We start from the raw sequence: 21,721 nt of genomic DNA, 5'->3' as shown, positions 1-21,721 counted from the left end.
GTAGAGCACTTGCCCGCGAAAGGCAAGGTCCCGAGTTCGGGTCTCGGTCCGGCACACAGTTTTAATCTGCCACGAAGTTCCTGAATTACTATGGTTTGCTAAGGTATGGGAAATGAATAACTGCGGATTTTTATGGATATCATAACATCTTTTATCAATTTATTGCCTCTGAGGGATGTTCACTAAACGCTACCACAAGCACTACGAAAATAATGACACACAATTGAAATGAAGTACTACACACTCTCACATTATGTACGTCTTTGTACATCTATGTACGTCTACGTACATTCAAACTCATACTGAACTATTATTTCATATTTTTTTGTTTCTCTACTTCTGTCTGTGCAATCTGTTCCATTGCATTCTCTCCAAAGGATATTTGCTAAAATACACTCCTTCGTGTCAGGCCGCCCAAGACACTCTCTTTCCGCAAAAGCTAGCCAATAAAAGGACAGGCAAAGCAAGGCTTCCATAGAATGGCGTGATCTGGACAGCCAATGACAGACAAGAAAACGTATTTCTCAGTGATCGACCAGGAGCCGCGCGGGATTAGCCGAGTGGTCTTAGGCGCTGCAGTCATGGACTGTACGGCTGGTCCCGGCGGAGGTTCGAGTCCTCCCTCAGGCATGGGCGTGTGTGATTCTCCTTAGGATAATTTAGGTTAAGTAGTGTGTAAGCCTAGGGTCTCATGGTCTTAGCAGTTAAGTCCCATAAGATTTCACACACATTTTTTGATCTATCAGGATCCCAGTGCATAATCACAGTGCAATATATGTCGTCCGCTAGCCTTTATCACATCAGCGCACACTCCGATGCACAGTGAAAATCTGATTCTGGAAACATCCCCCAGGCTGTGCATAAGCCATGTCTCCGCAATATCCTTTCTTTCAGGAGTGCTAGTTCTGCATGGTTCGCAGGAGAGCTTCTGTAAAGTTTGGAAGGTAGGAGACGAGTTACTGGCAGAAGTAAAGCTGTGAGGACGGGGCGTGAGTCGTGCTTGGGTAGCTCAGTTGGTAGAGCACTTGCCCGCGAAAGGCAAAGGTCCCGAGTTCGACCCTAGGTCCGGCGCACAGTTCTAATCTGCCAGGAAGTTTTGCAATGGTAAGATCGCCAACGTGAATACCATACAGGTAGTTCGTGTCTCGTGGTTGAGATGTCTGTGGAAGCTATATTGACCGTCGGCAAGCAGGATGGGCGTAACGCGTGGCGTCAGCGCCTTTTATCGCGCGTAACTTGTTTGTGCGCTAGAAATGGCACACTCCGTATCAGAGGTCGTGCAGGAACTGATCTCTGATCGTGTACCGTGAGTAGCTAAATCCGAGAAACCACGCAGCGCGGCCACAGCTTGTTGAAGACAGCAGTTGCCGCCAGGTATGGCAGACTGCACACACTGACCGCTGTCAGGCAAACCATTCGCCCACTCTACCAGTAGCAGTAACCTCTATCCCCAACCTCCGCCTTACCCCCGCACGCAGCCCAGATTCTCTTCGGAATAGAACTCCCGGGTATAAAACAGTGTCCTCATTATCGAAAGCTAACTGAGCATAACTTGAGTAATTCACGCTAGGTTTTCACATGACCTACTTCTTTGCGCGTCTAGGTTTTACGACGTAATATCTCCGGAGTTTTGTGTCGTATAGTGATATAATTTTACTGGTAGGTTCAGTGGTGTATATGGCTATTGTCTGCAACATATGTTGTCAGCAGAGTTAGCATTAAAGCAGTGATAAATTAAAACATCATGCCCGATCTGAAGATTTACTGCATGCACGTTGAAAATGTAGTAAGCGATAAATCACTCTCCTTTCATTATTTTGTGGGGATACGGGGTCGTCAGGGAGAAAAAGTTTTTAAATTATGTATCTTGCTTGTTAGAAATAGCTAAGTGCTCTCATTCTGTAATACCTGATGAAGACGAGTATAGTCTGGGTAATTTGCACTCCAAGAGCTACGTTGTGTTCGTGTTAACTTGGAACAAGTAAAAATATCTCGGAAGATACACATCACACGAAAAAAATTCCTCTTTTAAAAAAAATGTTTTTCTTGTTATTGCCAGTCTGCGTGTGATGTCCTGTGTACTTCGGCCATAATCAGTTATTTGTTGCCCATGCACTTGCAGTGTCTCGTTTCCGTAGCAGCTTGACTCAGCGCCGAGATACCAGGGTTGTTTTTTAAGTAAGGGCCGTTCGCGCGTATAGTCCCGTAGTTCGCGCGGGCGCCGCAACAAGCCACCGTGCCACTTGCCGGCATCCTTCCCGTTCACACTGATGCAAGTTGCAGCTCTGTAGCTGAAGTGTACGCATCGCTGTGCTACTTTATAACGTTTACGATTATTGAATCGCCCGCCGCGTGTGAGATACGGACAGTGATACGTTTTTTGACCGCGAGAAGCCTATCAGCTGCAGAAATTCATCGTCAGTTAACAGAAGTTTATGGCTTGAATGCAATGAGTGAAGGGAAAGTGCGTCAATGGGTTACCGAGTTTAAAAATGGCCGTCAAAACGTCCATGACGAAGAACGCTCAGGCCGGCCCTCTGTGATCACTGATGATTTGGTGGCTGCAGTCGAAACAAAGATTCGTGAGGACAGAAGATTCACAATTTCCACTCTTTCTTTGGAATTTCCACAAGTTTCAAGATCGGTTTTGTACAAAATTGTGTCTGAAAACCTAAACTTTAAGAAACTGTGTTCTCGGTGGGTACCCAGACTCCTCACAGAGGACCACAAAGGGAAGAGATTTGCCACTTAATTGGACTTTTGTTGAGTCAAATTGTCACTGGAGATGAAACATGGGTATCCCATATCACTCCCGAAAGCAAGCGACAATCGATGGAATGGCGACACACAACCTCACCCGTCAAGGTCAAAGCCAAACAGACGCTGTCAAAGCGCAAGATTATGGCAACTGTGTTCTGGGATCGGCGCAGTGTTTTGCTAGTGGACTTAATGCCACGAGGAACGACAATCAACTCATATGCCTATTGTGCAACTCTAAAGAAGCTCCGCAGAGCAATTCAAAACAAAATGCGCGGCATGCTGACTAAAGGAGTTTGGCTCCTGCACGATAACGCTAGGCCTCACACCTCTCAAAAGACTCGGGATTTGATTGATTCTTTTGGCTGGGAAGTTTTGGACCATGCACCATACAGCTCCGACCTTGCTCCTAGCGATTTTCACCTTTTCCGGTACCTGAAACACCATCTTGACGGGCAGCGCTTCAATGACGACGATGAAGTGAAAGCGACCGTGAAATCTTGGCTGTCGGAGCAGGCGGCCGAATTCTTTGAAGAGGGAATTAAAAACTTAGTTGTACGGTATGACAAGTGCTTAAATAAACAAGGCAACTATGTAGAAAAATAGGTAAAAGTGTGTAGAATCAGAAAATAAAAGTTTTTTTACAAAAGTGTTTGTATCTTTTTTTAAAAATAAAAACGGCCCTTACTTAAAAAACAACCCTCGTATTTCGTTCGACAACATTATAGTCAGTGCGTTTGGCGTTTGCTGATGTTCCTCTTATAACCTTTTTCGAGACAGTACTCATTTCGTTCAGCCGCTCCTCTAAGCCCTTTGTTGTCTCTGAGAGGATTACAGTGACACCGGCAAGTATCTAAGTGTGTCCATCCTGATGTTGATAAAGGAAGTTTCTTCGAATGGAGAAAATATTTTTGCATGGGTCGAGTTTTGAAATCACACCTGAACCATGAATTAGCTAACATGCAATTATGAGGCTCCGGTGGTCAATAAATTTAGCAGGCAAAGTAAGTACAAGTGAGAGTAAAAATTTCGTCAAGCTCTGATTTGGTGCGTATGAGCGCGTGTAACGTAGCAAATTATTACTAGTTGTCACGCTGCAGTGGAGCCTGGCAGAGAGGAGATACTGGCTACTGGGCCGGACAAGCGGTGCGCTTGCTTAATACTACACGCAGTACGTTACGCATACTGAATATTAATCGATTTTTTCATACCACTGTTCCACATTCTATGGATAACACAACCATACTGCTAAAATGTCAATTCAATAACTTCAGTACTCTAGGAGACATAGATTTTTACCTAAAAACGTAATAACCGTGCTGGTATTGTGAAACCGAGTTACTTACTGTAATGTATTCATGTGCAGTACCAACTGAAATTCAAACCAAGAGGATACTTTTTTTTTACTTTACATGTGGCAAGAGCCTTATCGACCATACGCTTGCTCTATGAGCCTCTTACACTTCTGCCTGTACGATGCGTTGTTTGTGCAGTTTCTGTTGTGTTCATCCCAGTTGTGTCCTCCCAGATGTTATCCCGCCACCTGATTCTGGGTCTCCCTCTTCCTCTCGTTCCATCTATTGTTCTGCTGAATGCCATTCTAGGTAGTCTATCCTCTGTCATTCATGTTATATGGCCTGCCCAATTCAACCTTCTCCTCTTGAGCACTTCGACGACGTTACGTTGTCTGTACTGCCCTCTTAAGTCTTCATTTCTTCTTTTTCTCCATTCCATGTTATTTTCGTCGTATACAGGTCCAAAAATTTTCATTAGTACTTTTCTTTCGAATATTAACTGTTTTTCTTCATCTTTATTTCTAAATATTAATGTTTCACATCTACAGGGCTATTACAAATGATTGAAGCGATTTTATAAATTCACTGTAGCTCCATTCATTGACATATGGTCACGACACACTACAGATACGTAGAAAAACTCATAAAGTTTTGTTCGGCTGAAGCCGCACTTCAGGTTTCTGCCGCCAGAGCGCTCGAGAGCGCAGTGAGACAAAATGGCGACAGGAGCCGGGAAAGCGTATGTCGTGCTTGAAATGCACTCACATCTGTCAGACATAACAGTGCAACGACACTTCAGACGCAGTTCAACAAAGATCCACCAACTGCTAACTACATTCGGCGATGGTATGCGCAGTTCTTCTGGATGCCTCTGTAAGGGGAAATCAACGGGTCGGCCTGCAGTGAGCGAAGAAACGGTTGAACGCGTGCGGGCAAGTTTCACGCGTAGCCCGCAGAAGTCGACGAATAAAGCAAGCAGGGAGCTAAACGTACAACAGCCGACGGTTTGGAAAATCTTACGGAAAAGGCTAAAGCAGAAGCCTTACCGTTTACAACTGTTACAAGCCCTGACACCCGATGACAAAGTCAAACGCTTTGAATTTTCGGCGCGGTTGCAACAGCTCATGGAAGAGGATGCGTTCAGTGCGAAACTTGTTTTCAGTGATGAAGCAACATTTTTTCTTAATGGTGAAGTGAACAGACAGAATGTGCGAATCTGGGCGGTAGAGAATCCTCACACATTCGTGCAGCCAATTCGCAATTCACCAAAAGTTAACGTGTTTTGTGCAATCTCACGGTTTAAAGTTTACGGCCCCTTTTTCTTCTGCGAAAAAAACGTTACAGGAAACTTGCTGGAAAATTGGCTCATGCCACAACTGGAGACCGACAGCGCCGACTTCATCTTTCAACAGGATGGTGCTCCACCGCACTTCCATCATGATGTTCCGCATTTCTTAAACAGGAGATTGGAAAACCGATGGATCTGTCGTGGTGGAGATCATGATCAGCAATTCATGTCATGGCCTCCACGCTCTCTCGACTTAACCCCATGCGATTTATTTCTGTGGGGTTACGTGAAAGATTCAGTGTTTAAACCTCCTCTACCAAGAAACGTGCCAGAACTGCGAGCTCGCATCAACGATGCTTTCGAATTCATCGATGGGGACATGCTGCGCCGAGTGTGGGAGGAACTTGATTATCGGCTTGATGTCTGCCGAATCACTAAAGGGGCACATATCGAACATTTGTGAATGCCTAAAAAAACTTTTTGAGTTTTTGTATGTGTGTGCAAAGCCTTGTGAAAATATCTCAAATAATAAAGCTATTGTAGAGCTGTGAAACCGCTTCAATCATTTGTAATAACCCTGTATATAACATCACAGGTATAATGGTCGATTGATATAAGCGATTTTGAAGTTACTGCTAAGTGATCTTTTTTTTAGAATCTTGATGAAACTAAAAAGTGTCTTGTTTTCTTTTGATAAGCAGGCATCTATTTCTATATCTGTTCTGTTGTTATTACTAAAAAGACTTTCTAGGTACTTGAAGTGGTCACCAGTCTTGAAACTGAATCCATCTACAGTCAGAGGTGCGTCTTTTCTTGTTTTCTTAAGAGGATAGGCTCATATAATCTACTTTACTGGAATTTTCTTCGGTTTCATTGCCACAGATTTCTGACGTAATTAACGGTACATTGAAAAATTATTATTTGATTGCATTTGGTTGTGTGAGTGTTTTGGAGAGACTGAGTGAGTGAATGGGGGACATACGTAAAGTGAGAATGTGATATTTTATTGAAAACTGTGTAAATGCAAGCGTGAGAAAGTTGTTGTGTAATACGGGAATTTGAGATATATGTCCGAGTCAGCTTAATTTTGTAAAGGGCAGCCCGAGGGGGCGTTGAGTATTAAATTTGTTAGTAATTTATTTCGTGGATACGACATGTATTTTCTTTTCATTAAATTTTATCTAGTCTGAATAACAGATTTCTAGTCTAAATTGGGTGTGATAATCTCATTTGTTTACATTAGAAATACCGCGAGTATAGAAGTAGTCGAAACGATTTGATTGGGTGCTTAAGATACTAGCCAATAGAAGTTCAGCATTTCTCGCACGTTTGAGTACGTCTTGGTGCCTCAGATCTATGACTCTAGATATAGTCGCTCTGGAGACGTCTTCTGGTAAACACCTACGTTAAATCTCGCTGATCAAATTTGTACCAAAATGAAGAAATTTCCACGTTTGATCCGTTCTCGTGTCGCAGTCGAAGAGCGACTACAGTGTTAAGTATTTTGAGAATGTTTGAGCTTTGTGAGTGTTTTATTTTGGGAAATTTCGCGTGTGAACGTTTCAAGTCGTACGTCAACTCCGCCGTGGCAGTTTTCGCGCAGGTAACGAGACGTTATGGCGAGCTCTTCTGCGTAAGAAGACTACCGAACGACTGGCTGTGGTAACTCGCAAGTAGTCCTGGGTCACTGTCTCTTTAGGACGTTTGAAATATCTTCTGACTGCTTTTGCTTGTGAACCTGGAACAGAGACAACCAGTAGCATTTCATAACTGCTGTCGGGACTTGGTAGCCGTTTTCCTTGTTTTAAAGACAATAAATCAACCAAAAAGGGAATTTTTGACAGTTTTTTCAAAGGACTCTTGCGCAAATACCGAACACTCAACAGTTTAACTAACTTTCAGCTACTGCGTCATGGACTGGAGTTATGTGGCCTTTGTGTGGTAGGTATCAAGTGGAATTTTCATCACCGCTACTTTTGTCGGCTAAACCAGTATCTACCACCGCTGAGTGAAGGGGCAGACGACCTGAAGCCTATCGAGGTAAGTGGAATTATTGTTTAAAGGACAGTGATAGAGCCACCCGTCGCACCGCACGTAATCTGTTACATTCAATACTATTCAAAATTGGTTTCTAGTGTGATAGGAAAATACCAAAAGCGTTATTAACTGTACACTTGTAAGTAGGCTGTTTAGGTTTTTATGTTGGTAACGCCATGTAGCGCTCTATATGAAAATCACTGACTGTGGTGTGTGCAGTCTGTGGCTGGTTTGCATTGTTGGAATGTGCTATTGTAGTGTTGGGCAGTTGGCTGTTAACAGCGTGTAGCGTTGCGCAGTTGGAGGTGAGCCGCCAGCAGTGGTGGATGTGGGGAGAGAGATGGCGGAATTTTTATGAGCGGATGATCAGGGCGTGTGTCCATCAGAGACAGTAAATTTGTAAGACTGGATGTCATGAACTGATTATATATATATATATATATATATATATATATATATATAATGGCTTTTGAACACTATTAAGGTAAATATATTGTTTGTTCTTTATCAAAATCTTTCATTTGATAACTATGCCTATCAGTAGTTAGTGCCTTCAGTAGTTTGAATCTTTTATTTAGCTGGCAGTAGTGGAGCTCGCTGTATTGCAGTAGTTCGAGTAACCAAGATTTTTGTGAGGTAAGTGATTAGTGAAACGTATAGGTTAATGTTAGTCAGGGCCATCCTTTTGTAGGGATTTTTGAAGGTTAGATTGCGTTGCGCTAAAAATATTGTGTATCAGTTTAGTGTTACGTTTTTCACACGCCATTATTGTCACAATATTTCACACGATAACACATAAAATCACAATTTGAAGAGCAAAATAAGAAAACACATTAGCATAGCACTGAAAATAATATCTAGTTAATTGCAAGCGCAGCTGCGAAACACTTGTTGCAAATCTACATGCATGCCACAACTGTTTTACTGTACAACAATGAAAAACTACAACTGCAAAGGAAATTCTCTCTATAGTTACGCGCTAGCAATAAACAATAGCTACACTAATTACACAAACTACAAGAAAAAATCAGAAGATTCCAGTGAGGTATCCTCGGCTAAGTGTCGACATATGAAACGTCCCCTTAGAAAAATTATCGATGACTGTGCTTAAACTTACACACAATATTTTTAGCGCAACGCAATGTGACTTCTAATAATCCCTACAAAAGAATGGCCCTGACTAACAATAACCTATACTTTTCATGAATCACTTACCTCACAAAAATCTTCGTTCCTCGAACTACAGCAATACGGTGAGCGCCACTATTGCCAGGGCTAAATAAAAGATTCAAACTACTGAAGGGACTAACTACTGATAGGCATAGTTAGCAAATGGAAGATTTTGATAAAGAACAAACAATGTATGTACCTTAATAGTATTCAAAAGTCATTATATATATATATATATATATATATATATATATATATATATATATATATCAGTTCATGACATCCAGTCCTACATATTTACTGCCTCTGATGGACACACGTCCAGATCATCCGCTCTCAAAACTCCGCCATCTCTCTCCCCACATCCACCACTGCTGGCGGCTCACCTCCAACTGCCCAACGCTACGCGCTGTTAACAGCCAACTGCCCAACACTACAATAGCAAATTTCAACAATGCAAACCAGCCACAGACTGCACACAGCATAGTCAGTGATTTTCATATAGAGCGCTACATGGCGTTACCAACATAAAAACCTAAACAGCCCACTTACACACTATGCTGCAGTTCTCAGCATAGTGTGAAGACTAAACTGTGGTACTCACTGAGCACGTCGAACTGCGGCACCCAGTTGGCCGTGTAAACGTTGTCGGGGACGGTGAGTCCCAGTTCGGCGAGGGCAGACGCGTCCACCTTCCATATGAAGCGCTGCGGGGCCAGCTGCCTGAACGCGGCTACGAAGGCCACCAGCTTCTGGAGCGGCATCGTCTCCGTCCGCACCAGCGAGCCGAACGTAAACAGCACGGCGCCCACGTCTTCCGGGGCCCCGTCCAGGAACCGCTTCATATCCTGCACAAAGAATGCCGTCTGTTACCCGGCCCCGTGTGGCAGCACCTTCATGTTAACGTCCGGAAAGCCAGCGGGGCGGGGGTGGGGAGGCAACTCCAGTACTCTTGCCTCACACAGTTGACGTCTGTACGGTCCACTAAGCAAAGTGCCTTTTAGTAGCGAGAAGACGAAAAGGGTGTACAGTACGTTCCAAACTGTCTGCCCACGACGTTTCGCTGGCAGTATCTGCAAAACTGCCTTGCCCCTGTCATATCGCTGTGTTTGCAGATGTGTAAGTTCATTCCTCCTCTGCTACATCCGTCGCTGAAGGTAACTCCTTGCTCTTTGTTCCAATCTATACCGACTGCTTTCGTTACATTATCAGTTTCTTTGTCTGTCACAGTATCACTCCTCCGGTAGCCTTCACTCTCCTTCCTCGGGTAATATATGGAAATGGAAAAAAGAACACATTGACACCGGTGTGTCAGACCCACCATACTTGCTCCGGACACTGCGAGAGGGCTGTACAAGCAATGATCACACGCACGGCACAGCGGACACACCAGGAACCGCGGTGTTGGCCGTCGAATGGCGCTAGCTGCGCAGCATTTGTGCACCGCCGCCGTCAGTGTAAGCCAGTTTGCCGTGGCATACGGAGCTCCATCGCAGTCTTTAACACTGGTAGCATGCCGCGACAGCGTGGACGTGAACCGTATGTGCAGTTGACGGACTTTGAGCGAGGGCGTATAGTGGGCATGCGGGAGGCCGGGTGGACGTACCGCCGAATTGCTCAACACGTGGGGCGTGAGGTCTCCACAGTACATCGATGTTGTCGCCAGTGTTCGGCTGAAGGTGCACGTGCCCGTCGACCTGGGACCGGACCGCAGCGACGCACGGGTGCACGCCAAGACCGAAGGATCCTACGCTGTGCCGTAGTGGACAGCACCACCACTTCCCAGCAAATTAGGGACACTGTTGCTCCTGGGGTATCGGCGAGGACCATTCGCAACCGTCTCCATGAAGCTGGGCTACGGTCCCGCACACCGTTAGGCCGTCTTCCGCTCACGCCCCAACATCGTGCAGCCCGCCTCCAGTGGTGTCGCGACAGGCGTGAATGGAGGGACGAATGGAGACGTGTCGTCTTCAGCGATGAGAGTCGCTTCTGCCTTGGTGCCAATGATGGTCGTATGCGTGTTTGGCGCCGTGCAGGTGAGCGCCACAATCAGGACTGCATACGACCGAGGCACACAGGGCCAACACCCGGCATCATGGTGTGGGGAGCGATCTCCTACACTGGCCGTACACCAATGGTGATCGTCGAGGGGACACTGAATAGTGCACGGTACATCCAAACCGTCATCGAACCCATCGTTCTACCATTCCTAGACCGGCAAGGGAACTTGCTGTTCCAACAGGACAATGCACGTCCGCATGTATCCCGTGCCACCCAACGTGCTCTAGAAGGTGTAAGTCAACTACCCTGGCCATCAAGATCTCCGGATCTGTCCCCCATTGAGCATGTTTGGGACTGGATGAAGCGTCGTCTCACGCGGTCTGCACGTCCAGCACGAACGCTGGTCCAACTGAGGCACCAGGTGGAAATGGCATGGCAAGCCGTTCCACAGGACTACATCCAGCATCTCTACGATCGTCTCCATGGGAGAATAGCAGCCTGCATTGCTGCGAAAGGTGGATATACACTGTACTAGTGCCGACATTGTGCATGCTCTGTTGCCTGTGTCTATGTGCCTGTGGTTCTGTCAGTGTGATCATGTGATGTATCTGACCCCAGGAATGTGTCAATAAAGTTTCCCCTTCCTGGGACAATGAATTCACGGTGTTCTTATTTCAATTTCCAGGAGTGTATATATACAGAGTGTTTCAAAAATGACCGGTATATTTGAAACGGCAATAAAAACTAAACGAGCAGCGATAGAAATACACCGTTTGTTGCAATATGCTTGGGACAACAGCACATTTTCAGGCGGACAAACTTTCGAAATTACAGTAGTTACAATTTTCAACAACAGATGGCGCTGCAAGTGATGTGAAAGATATAGAAGACAACGCAGTCTGTGGGTGCGCCATTCTGTACGTCGTCTTTCTGCTGTAAGCGTGTGCTGTTCACCACGTGCAAGTGTGCTGTGGACAACATGGTTTATTCCTTAGAACAGAGGATTTTTCTGGTGTTGGAATTCCACCGCCTAGAACACAGTGTTGTTGCAACAAGACGAAGTTTTCAACAGAGGTTTAATGTAACCAAAGGACCGATAAGCGATACAATAAAGGATCTGTTTGAAAAATTTCAACGGACTGGGAACGTGACGGATGAACGTGCTGGAAAGGTAGGGCGACCGCGTACGGCAACCACAGAGGGCAACGCGCAGCTAGTGCAGCAGGTGATCCAACAGCGGCCTCGGGTTTCCGTTCGCCGTGTTGCAGCTGCGGTCCAAATGACGCCAACGTCCACGTATCGTCTCGTGCGCCAGAGTTTACACCTCTATCCATACAAAATTCAAACGCGGCAACCCCTCAGCGCCGCTACCATTGCTGCATGAGAGACATTCGCTAACGATATAGTGCACAGGATTGATGACGGCGATATGCATGTGGGCAGCATTTGGTTTACTGACGAAGCTTATTTTTACCTGGACAGCTTCGTCAATAAACAGAACTGGCGCATATGGGGAACCGAAAAGCCCCATGTTGCAGTCCCATCGTCCCTGCATCCTCAAAAAGTACTGGTCTGGGCCGCCATTTCTTCCAAAGGAATCATTGCCCCATTTTTCAGATCCGAAACGATTACTGCATCACGCTATCTGGACATTCTTCGTGAATTTGTGGCGGTACAAACTGCCTTAGACGACACTGCGAACACCTCGTGGTTTATGCAAGATGGTGCCCGGCCACATCGCACGGCCGACGTCTTTAATTTCCTGAATGAATATTTCGATGATCGTGTGATTTCTTTGGGCTATCCGAAACATACAGGAGGCGACGTGGATTGGCCTCCCTATTCGCCAGACATGAACCCCTGTGACTTCTTTCTGTGGGGACACTTGAAAGACCAGGTGTACCGCCAGAATCCAGAAACAATTGAACAGCTGAAGCAGTACATCTCATCTGCATGTGAAGCCATTCCGCCAGACACGTTGTCAAAGGTTTCGGGTAATTTCATTCAGAGACTACGCCATATTATTGCTACGCATGGTGGATATGTGGAAAATATCATACTATAGAGGTTCCCAGACCGCAGCGCCATCTGTTGTTGACAATTGTAACTACTGTAATTTCGAAAGTTTGTCTGCCTGAAAATGTACTGTTGTCCCAAGCATATTGCAACAAACGGTGTATTTCTATCGCTGCTCGTTTAGTTTTTATTACCGTTTCAAATATACCGGTCATTTTTGAAACACCCTATATATATATATATATATATATATATATATATATATATATTCAAATGTGTGTGAAATCTTATGGGACTTAACAGCTAAGGTCATCAGTCCCTAAGCTTACACACTACTTAACCTAAATTATCCTAAGGACAAACACACACACCCGTGCCCGAGGGAGGACTCGAACCTCCGCCGTGATCAGCCCTAGGGTAACTCGTGGCATATGAGCAAACTGAGCGTGTGGGCTAGTGTTAAGCGATTTTTGCTTGTACCCTAAAGGTCCCAAGTTCAAATCCCAGCGAGCGCTTCACTGGTGGGAAAGCCTGGAAGAAAGTCCACTCAGCCTTGTGAAGCCGACTGAAGAGCTGGTTGAATATAAAAGTAGCAACAGTGACGTGGCCAGTCGCCGAAGTAGCGTTTTATGTCGACAGGCTCGGTGCCACATGGCGTTTATCGTTAGTGCCAAGAACGTCAGCGGTTATTTTTTCAGTTTAGAGAGCGAGCTGCTTGACGTATTACGACCACGGATCTCACTGTTTGCAAGACTATCGGCCTGTTGTATACGTCAAGATGGTATGGCGGAAGTAGGAAGCGTTCCATTTTCTTACAAATTAATGCCAAAAGTTCGTCCTTCCTTGTCTCTTAGGTATTTTTCATTTTTTCTCTTCATTTCTGCTTGATAGTCTGACGTTTTTCTGCTATAGGTATAGAGCAAAAGTAAACGTCAAACGAAACGTTGCATTCACAAGAATGAACCGTTGACCGGCATTGTTTGATAATACTCTTCACACTCTGTTATTTTGCAACATTTGTTCACAGTGTATGTGTAAGAATATAAATTACTGTCTGCTTTAATACCGATACATCATTCTTTCGAAGAAAATATAATGTAGTAAGCTTTTTCTATAGCTATGATTTTCGTTCGCACGTTATGACTCGTTCACTCAGGCACGTTGTAAAATCAAACTCCATAGACGAAGCAGTTTCTTCTCACAGTTTCTTTGCTATCCTTGAATTCCAATTCTGTGAGACAAAAGCTGTGAAGTCATCGCAAAGATGGTACTTCGGATTACTGTTCATGATATCTCATAAATTGCTGCCTCGTAACACGTTTATTTACACCACCAAGTTCTTGTATGCATTGCAGTTTCTCTACTCTGGGCGACATACTTGCATCCTGCTCCACTCGTCATCCACTCGCCATCGCTCCCCAGATTCTGTAATTTGCACACCACTGATTTACCTGCACTCTTCAACATTTCTTTGCACCGTCCGCCTCCTTCTCTGTCGGCACTGGTGCACCTTTGTCGTTCTCACTCTTAGTAAAATTAATGATGTTAACAGCAAGCTATTAAATGTTCCCACGAAGTATTTTTCCATGAGCACATTCTGCGCTCACACTGCGTGGTAACGATGCGCGCTACTTCGAATTGCAATGTGAGCATATTTAGTCACGTGACCAGCTAGCTCCGACGACGGATGGGCAACCATTTCGCCTATACATACTGTGCTCTGCTAAAATTTGTCGTATGCTAAGATGTACTGTTCGTTAGCTCTCCCTACACCCTTGTCAAAGAAATGACATAACCTCGCTTCTGAGCAGCCATAAACAGCAACACTTGAGCCGTACCATCAGTGTCGTCTGGTCCTGAGGGAGCAAAGGCCAATAACGAACATAAATCCATATACGTTGGGTTATTGCAACTGTCACTTGAAACCACTCATTTAAAATTCGTTACAAGCTATATTTACTGCTCGAAAAACGTGTTACTCCACTGCATGTTTACTAAGAACACATGCATACATAAGGGTACAGGGAACGAACGAACAGGCGCTGTGGAATTAAGAAACTTATCTGCTGGTGGATAATAGTGCCTAGTTGTTCCTCCCCATTCGTTGTAACACGCTTGTATCATCCTCGACAGCAGTCACCCTGAGCCCACACGGAGCGTGGGGAGGGTTGCTGCGACTACGCAGCATGCATGCTGAACCGCCGCGCGGGATTAGCCGAGCGGTCTAAGGCGCTGCAGTCATGGACTGTGCGGCTGGTCCCAGCGAAGGTTCGAGTCCTCCCTCGGGCATGGGTGTGTGTCTTTGTCCTTAGGATAGTTTAGATTAAGTAGTGTGTAAGCTTAGGGACTGATGACCTTAGCAGTTAAGTCCCATAAGATTTCACACAAAACAAAATAACATGCTGAACCGGGTTCATCACAGCAGATACAGCAGGCTGTTTCATTCGGTTGATTTCCGCCTCCTGAAAGTGGACTTCGCGAAGTGGCAACCACTTCGCGAAGTCCACTTTCAGGAGGCAGGTCATCGTCTTGAAAGATGAGCTCATTGCCGAAATGTTGATTTCAGGACAGAAACGTAGCTTAGAGGATACTGTGCCGATACAGCACAACCCGAAATTATCCACCATACATGCTATGGGACCAAATTATATCTGTTCGTTCCCCTCTTTTCATACTAATCTCCCGAGATTGCGTGGCTCAGACGCACTTTAGTACTTGCGGCTTCCATTCACTTCGACGACGGTCATCAGACACCAGACAAATCTTTCGTGAAGAGGACAGGTTCCATTCCAGGTGTGCTCTTTTCCTTGCCTCCAAAAACAGGCATCTGTCACGTATGTTGCACTCCTCTCGGATTATACATAATGGTACGGAAATGGGCACCTCAGGCTAATGCTTATTGCCCTCAGCATGTAATAAGTGCATTGCATGCAAAAACTTTGCTCGTACTGATGCAGTTTCTCTTTATTCCATTAAACTTTCTGAAGAAGATGAAGCACGGAGGTGTCTGAGCCGGAATAATTATTTATTTCACGGAGCTCATACTGTATTTTTTAGCTGTTGGGTTCTCCTCTGTCTTAATAACCAAATACAGTTCTACACACAAGCTCTTTGTTGAAATCGTCGAATTCTGTAAATTTTAATCCTCATCTGTATGCCTTTCTAGAAGAATCGAAACATATTTTGACATCTGGTGATTCTGCTGATGTTCCTGATCTGGAAATATGGCCTCTTGCAACCATAGGAGCAGCGCTGCTGTTCTGCCCAGCAGCACCGAAGAATGGTTGCGGCGCTATGGTTCAAACGGCTCTGAGTACTATGAGACTTAACATCTGAGGTCATCAGTCCCCTAGACTTAGAACTACTTAAAAGTAACTAACCTAAGGACATCACACACATCCATGCCCGAAGCAGGATTCGAACCTGCGACCGTAGCAGTCGCGCGGTTCCGGACTGAAGCGCCTAGAACCGCTCGGCCACACAGGCCGGCGGTTGCGGCGCTATGTACGCGCTGATTGATTGATTGACGTCTCTGAGGAATGCGGCTATTCGGCTGGCAACTGCACGTGCTGACGCTCCTCCTTACCGTAGAGCGACAGTAAGCACTCATTCGCAGTCTGAAATGATTACTGAAGCAGAATGCTTAAAACACGCCCGGATGACCAAAATAGGGCAACATCAACTGCATCTCTAGCGGCCTGAAACGGATCTTTCCCGGTGCACAACGCGATAAAGAGCCAGCGGCTGCAGTTGGTAGTGGTGGCTGGAAATCCTAATTTTCAGAGATTACTTCCAGAACTGCGGATGTTGCAATATTGGCGATCGAGAATGCACCATGTACTCCACTTCTCTTGATAGCCAGGAGCGTGACTTTCAGAATGTTCAGGGCAATGAACATTAGTCACAACTTGCGTTTTCCACTTTGACAGCCTGAACTGCCTACACTAGCCGGATGTCTCTTTCACTACTGGAGACACACTGAACTACACAGAGAAGATAGATTTTGCTTGAAGGGTTCTCGGGAGTCCAACCCGATACGATCGTCGAGTACTCAATATACACTCCTGGAAATGGAAAAAAGAACACATTGACACCGGTGTGTCAGACCCACCATACTTGCTCCGGACACTGCGAGAGGGCTGTACAAGCAATGATCACACGCACGGCACAGCGGACACACCAGGAACCGCGGTGTTGGCCGTCGAATGGCGCTAGCTGCGCTGCATTTGTGCACCGCCGCCGTCAGTGTAAGCCAGTTTGCCGTGGCATACGGAGCTCCATCGCAGTCTTTAACACTGGTAGCATGCCGCGACAGCGTGGACGTGAACCGTATGTGCAGTTGACGGACTTTGAGCGAGGGCGTACAGTGGGCATGCGGGAGGCCGGGTGGACGTACCGCCGAATTGCTCAACACGTGGGGCGTGAGGTCTCCACAGTACATCGATGTTGTCGCCAGTGGTCGGCGGAAGGTGCACGTGCCCGTCGACCTGGGACCGGACCGCAGCGACGCACGGATGCACGCCAAGACCGTAGGATCCTACGCAGTGCCGTAGGGGGTCCGCACCGCCACTTCCCAGCAAATTAGGGACACTGTTGCTCCTGGGGTATCGGCGAGGACCATTCGCAACCGTCTCCATGAAGCTGGGCTACGGTCCCGCACACCGTTAGGCCGTCTTCCGCTCACGCCCCAACATCGTGCAGCCCGCCTCCAGTGGTGTCGCGACAGGCGTGAATGGAGGGACGAATGGAGACGTGTCGTCTTCAGCGATGAGAGTCGCTTCTGCCTTGGTGCCAATGATGGTCGTATGCGTGTTTGGCGCCGTGCAGGTGAGCGCCACAATCAGGACTGCATACGACCGAGGCACACAGGGCCAACACCCGGCATCATGATGTGGGGAGCGATCTCCTACACTGGCCATACACCACTGGTGATCGTCGAGGGGACACTGAATAGTGCACGGTACATCCAAACCGTCATCGAACCCATCGTTCTACCATTCCTAGACCGGCAAGGGAACTTGCTGTTCCAACAGGACAATGCACGTCCGCATGTATCCCGTGCCACCCAACGTGCTCTAGAAGGTGTAAGTCAACTACCCTGGCCATCGAGATCTCCGGATCTGTCCCCCATTGAGCATGTTTGGGACTGGATGAAGCGTCGTCTCACGCGGTCTGCACGTCCAGCACGAACGCTGGTCCAACTGAGGCGCCAGGTGGAAATGGCATGGCAAGCCGTTCCACAGGACTACATCCAGCATCTCTACGATCGTCTCCATGGGAGAATAGCAGCCTGCATTGCTGCGAAAGGTGGATATACACTGTACTAGTGCCGACATTGTGCATGCTCTGTTGCCTGTGTCTATGTGCCTGTGGTTCTGTCAGTGTGATCATGTGATGTATCTGACCCCAGGAATGTGTCAATAAAGTTTCCCCTTCCTGGGACAATGAATTCACGGTGTTCTTATTTCAATTTCCAGGAGTGTATTTCGGCGAATAACTGTTCAGCCATCATCAAGTAGTGCTGAAGCAATGGTCTGTCCACTCTCTGCGTTTCTTGTGGTGGGGAAGGAGGAGGCTGCGGTAGGTTGCGGAGGTGGTAGGGGGTGGGGTGGGATGGAGTCGCAGTACCTCTTCGGCGGCCGTGGCGGAATCATGACGTGTGCGCTTGGAGCGTTGCTCCTTGACAGAGCTTAGTGTTTGTTCCCAGGCCTTACTGAGATGGTAACAAGTATCCCTGTTGGCGAGGTTATCTGTTACGCGAATTTCTACGGCATCTATGAAGATGCAGTCCTAGTAGTTATTTCTGGAGGCCAGTACTTTTGTCTCGTCATAATTCGCCGTGTGTCCAGTGTTTATACAATGTTCTGCTCGGGCAGATTGTCTTGGTTGGCCTAGGCGGGTGCAGCGTTGGTGTTCTTTGCATCGATCTTCCACCGCACGAATTATTAGCCAAAATATCGTGGACATTCGAAGATCGTATCCGGCTGGACACCAGAGGCCCCTTCAAAAGGCGTAAACGCCGGGAAAGGCTCAGAGCACATAAGAGAGATTTTGTTTTATCTCAGTTACGCAGGTGATTGTCCGTAGTGATAGCTCGTGATCGAAAAAGTACGGAGCAGGAGTTTCCCGAACGAAAACACAAGTTATTCTGGTGATGAAGATAATGCAAGTTTTTCGCAGCAGTTTTTGTTTCGATGTCCTCTTCGCTGCCCATAATCTCAAAATTCTTCACCTTGCTGCCTGTCTTCTTTTTTTCTCTCTCTTTTGAGCTGTTGTTCTCGTGGGATCTGCTGAAGTTGTAAAACTGAGCGAGCTCTGTTCAGTTCGAACTGTCTTCTATTTATTCCTCATGCAAAAGTCTTCTTTGAATCAAATTAATAAGACTTTTAACTATATAGGACACAGATACAGAACTTTATTCTGTTGATCGCTCTCATTCATTCTATAAAGCTCTTCTGAGCATGTTAGCCTTAGTTTTCCACCTGATTAATTTTACTAGCACGGCTGCTTTCCTCCATCTCTTTGTTCATCTTCTCCTCCTGCCCCATGTCACTATCCATCTCCTATCCCCCCCCCCTTCCCCCAGGAAATCAAGTCAGTTGCAATGAATGCATAAATTGGTTGGGATCATTAGCATAAGGGGGTACAGCAGAGACTTATCCAGCTGCTGAATCTGAATATAGCCTATGTCCGTTCTAACGTTTATTAGAATATCATGTAAAAAATTGAAGTAAATGTATCACGAACTTTCCGAAACTTTGGTAACGACGTTAAACTACGACTTCCTTTATGTATATTAACGTGTAGTCTGTATCCGTCAGAACATTTATTAGAATATCGTGTAAAAATTTGGAGTGAACAGGTCACAAACGTTTCGAGGTTTTTGGTATCAACGTTGAACTACGACTGGTCTTCCTATAAAATACATTAAAAAAGTATAGTTTATGTTTGCGAACGTATATTAGAATGACGTGTAAAAAATTGAAGTAAGTTGGTAACGAACTTTTCGAGATTCTTGGTAACAACGTTAAACTAGATATTGGCTTTCTATGGCAGTATAGATTAGTCGGGCGCTGTTTTCATGACCGCTGTGATAACGACTGTTTTGGTGAAAACCGGCGTAGAGATTTATCTGTCTGTGTTTACTTTTTATTGTTTGTTTAAAAGCTCTATCTGCCCTAATTCCATATCAGTAATCTTGTCAGATCATCGGCCAAAGCGTGCGATTAGATCTTGGCGCAATTCTCAGTACCTCGAACATGTATTTGGTTCAGTTATCTTTTCTTGCAAAAATGCATTCTCGCACTCACGGATTACCTTCTCTGACACACACACAGCGTATTACTTGTCGCAGTATTACGTTCTACAGCTACACGTATTCACGTTGATCTTGTATGTTTTTCACGTGATTCTACAGACGCCACACTAGAAGTTCGTGTCACGCTGCCACAATTCAAAACAGTGGTTGTTAAGTATTCGTGTCGGGTACACCGGTAGCTTACTTTTGAAACTCCCACTTAGTTCACCAAAAGTTCTGTTTTTTTTTTTTCTTTTTCGTCCATCCGCAAAACCACTTTCAACTCTTGTCTGTAGTAGCTCTAGCTTTCAAATGAGATCGTAGGTGACTACATATTTTTGCATAGGTGTCTCAAAGACAAATTAATTTAATCTTTGAAGTTTTTTCCCTATCTTAGAGGAAACAATCTCAGTAGCAGCATAAGTAAGAAAAAGGGATAGCATTGTCTGACAACAGACCTTTGAGCACGTACTTACATCTGGCAGTTTCTTAGGCTTGCTGGGGATGTGCATTCCGCCGACTTCCACTACGTTGGGGACGAAGGGCCGCGGGTGGTTGATGCTGAAGTGGCTGTTGACCAGCATCAGGTTCGTGTTTGTCACCAAGTCCGCCGTCCTGGGAATCCCCTTGCCGAAATATCGCCTGGTAAACAGAATACGTCCCGTTCGGTAAGAGTTCGTATACTGGGGAACTGAATGTAATTATCAAAAAATGGTTCAAATGGCTCTGAGCACTATGGGACTCAACTGCTGTGGTCATCAGTCCCCTAGAACTTAGAACTACTTAAACCTAACTAACCTAAGGACATCACACACATCCATGCCCGAGGCAGGATTCGAACCTGCGACCGTAGCAGTCGCACGGTTCCGGACTGAGCGCCTAGAACCGCGAGACCACCGCGGCCGGCAATGTAATTATCCTGAAACATTTAATATTCACTTTCATATAAACATTTTTACAGATTTTCAGCAGAATTTGGATCAAATACTACACACGTAATAATATCATTAATAGCAAAAATTCTGTCCACAATTTTTACAGTGTTATCAAGTTAATAGCTTCTACATGTTACTTGTGTCACTGTTATATTTGTATTAGTATGTTTATTCCCTCTGAAAAAGTCTTAACAGGCAAAGGATGAAAAAATCTAGGATCGATACAATTAAACAAAATTATTATGCTTCAAGTAATTCTAATTTTATGATTTTAGAAGCGACTTTAAATGTCACTAGTCAAAAAGATTACGGAACTGGTTTGGTGGATGACACGCACGTAGGTAGCAGCAACGTGAAGCTGACATCAAAGTTTAGTTCAAATCTGACAGATTTTGGGAAGTGGTACCTCAGACTAGAAACTATGTAAATGGCAAAAAATCATCTACCGAAAAATATACAGAAATTCAAATTAGGTTTAAACTTACCCTCTGAAATATATCCTATCCACAGTTGTTCTTTACCGCCTTCTTCTTTTTCTGCTTAGTTTGCCTTCTTCCTATCCGTCTAATGGCCTCCGTTTATTTATATGCACGTGCTTTTAATCGCGTAACCAGGCCTTGTAACCAAAATCCCGTTTTCATACTCAGTGAAAAATATGATTATCGGCATTGAAAACAGAGTTGTAGCCAACACACCAATATACATGGTGATTTTGTTTTTTGCGGACAAACTGCAGGTCTCTGAGAGGAAAGGAGCAGAAGAGATTACATGGTCATACGGCCGGAAATGCGTTCCAAGGGATGTACACCCACGTGAAGGTGGAGATAAAAGGTATTTGAGTGTGCGGGTTTCAATGATTGAAAGCACACATAGAAAACACGAGGCAAGTGGGACTTTTCTACTTGTACGATATTTTAACTTCACA

General features: G+C 45.5%; 1 protein-coding gene across 1 annotated transcript in view; it reads right to left on the bottom strand.

Moving 5' to 3' along the window:
- The window catches only part of LOC124799316 (UDP-glucosyltransferase 2-like), a 54,653-nt gene that overhangs the window by 5,568 nt on the left and 27,364 nt on the right, over positions 1-21,721 (bottom strand). The window contains exons 4-5 of the mRNA XM_047262904.1: positions 20,338-20,503; positions 9,152-9,395 (exon numbers count right to left, since the gene is read on the bottom strand). Of these exons, the coding sequence (XP_047118860.1) occupies positions 9,152-9,395; positions 20,338-20,503 (410 nt within the window). The remainder of the gene's footprint in view (positions 1-9,151; positions 9,396-20,337; positions 20,504-21,721) is intronic.

The sequence above is a fragment of the Schistocerca piceifrons genome, chromosome 5 (genome assembly GCF_021461385.2).
Source record: "Schistocerca piceifrons isolate TAMUIC-IGC-003096 chromosome 5, iqSchPice1.1, whole genome shotgun sequence".
In the NCBI taxonomy this organism is placed as follows: Eukaryota; Metazoa; Arthropoda; class Insecta; order Orthoptera; family Acrididae; genus Schistocerca; species Schistocerca piceifrons.
This window is presented reverse-complemented; position numbering and strand designations above follow the sequence as displayed.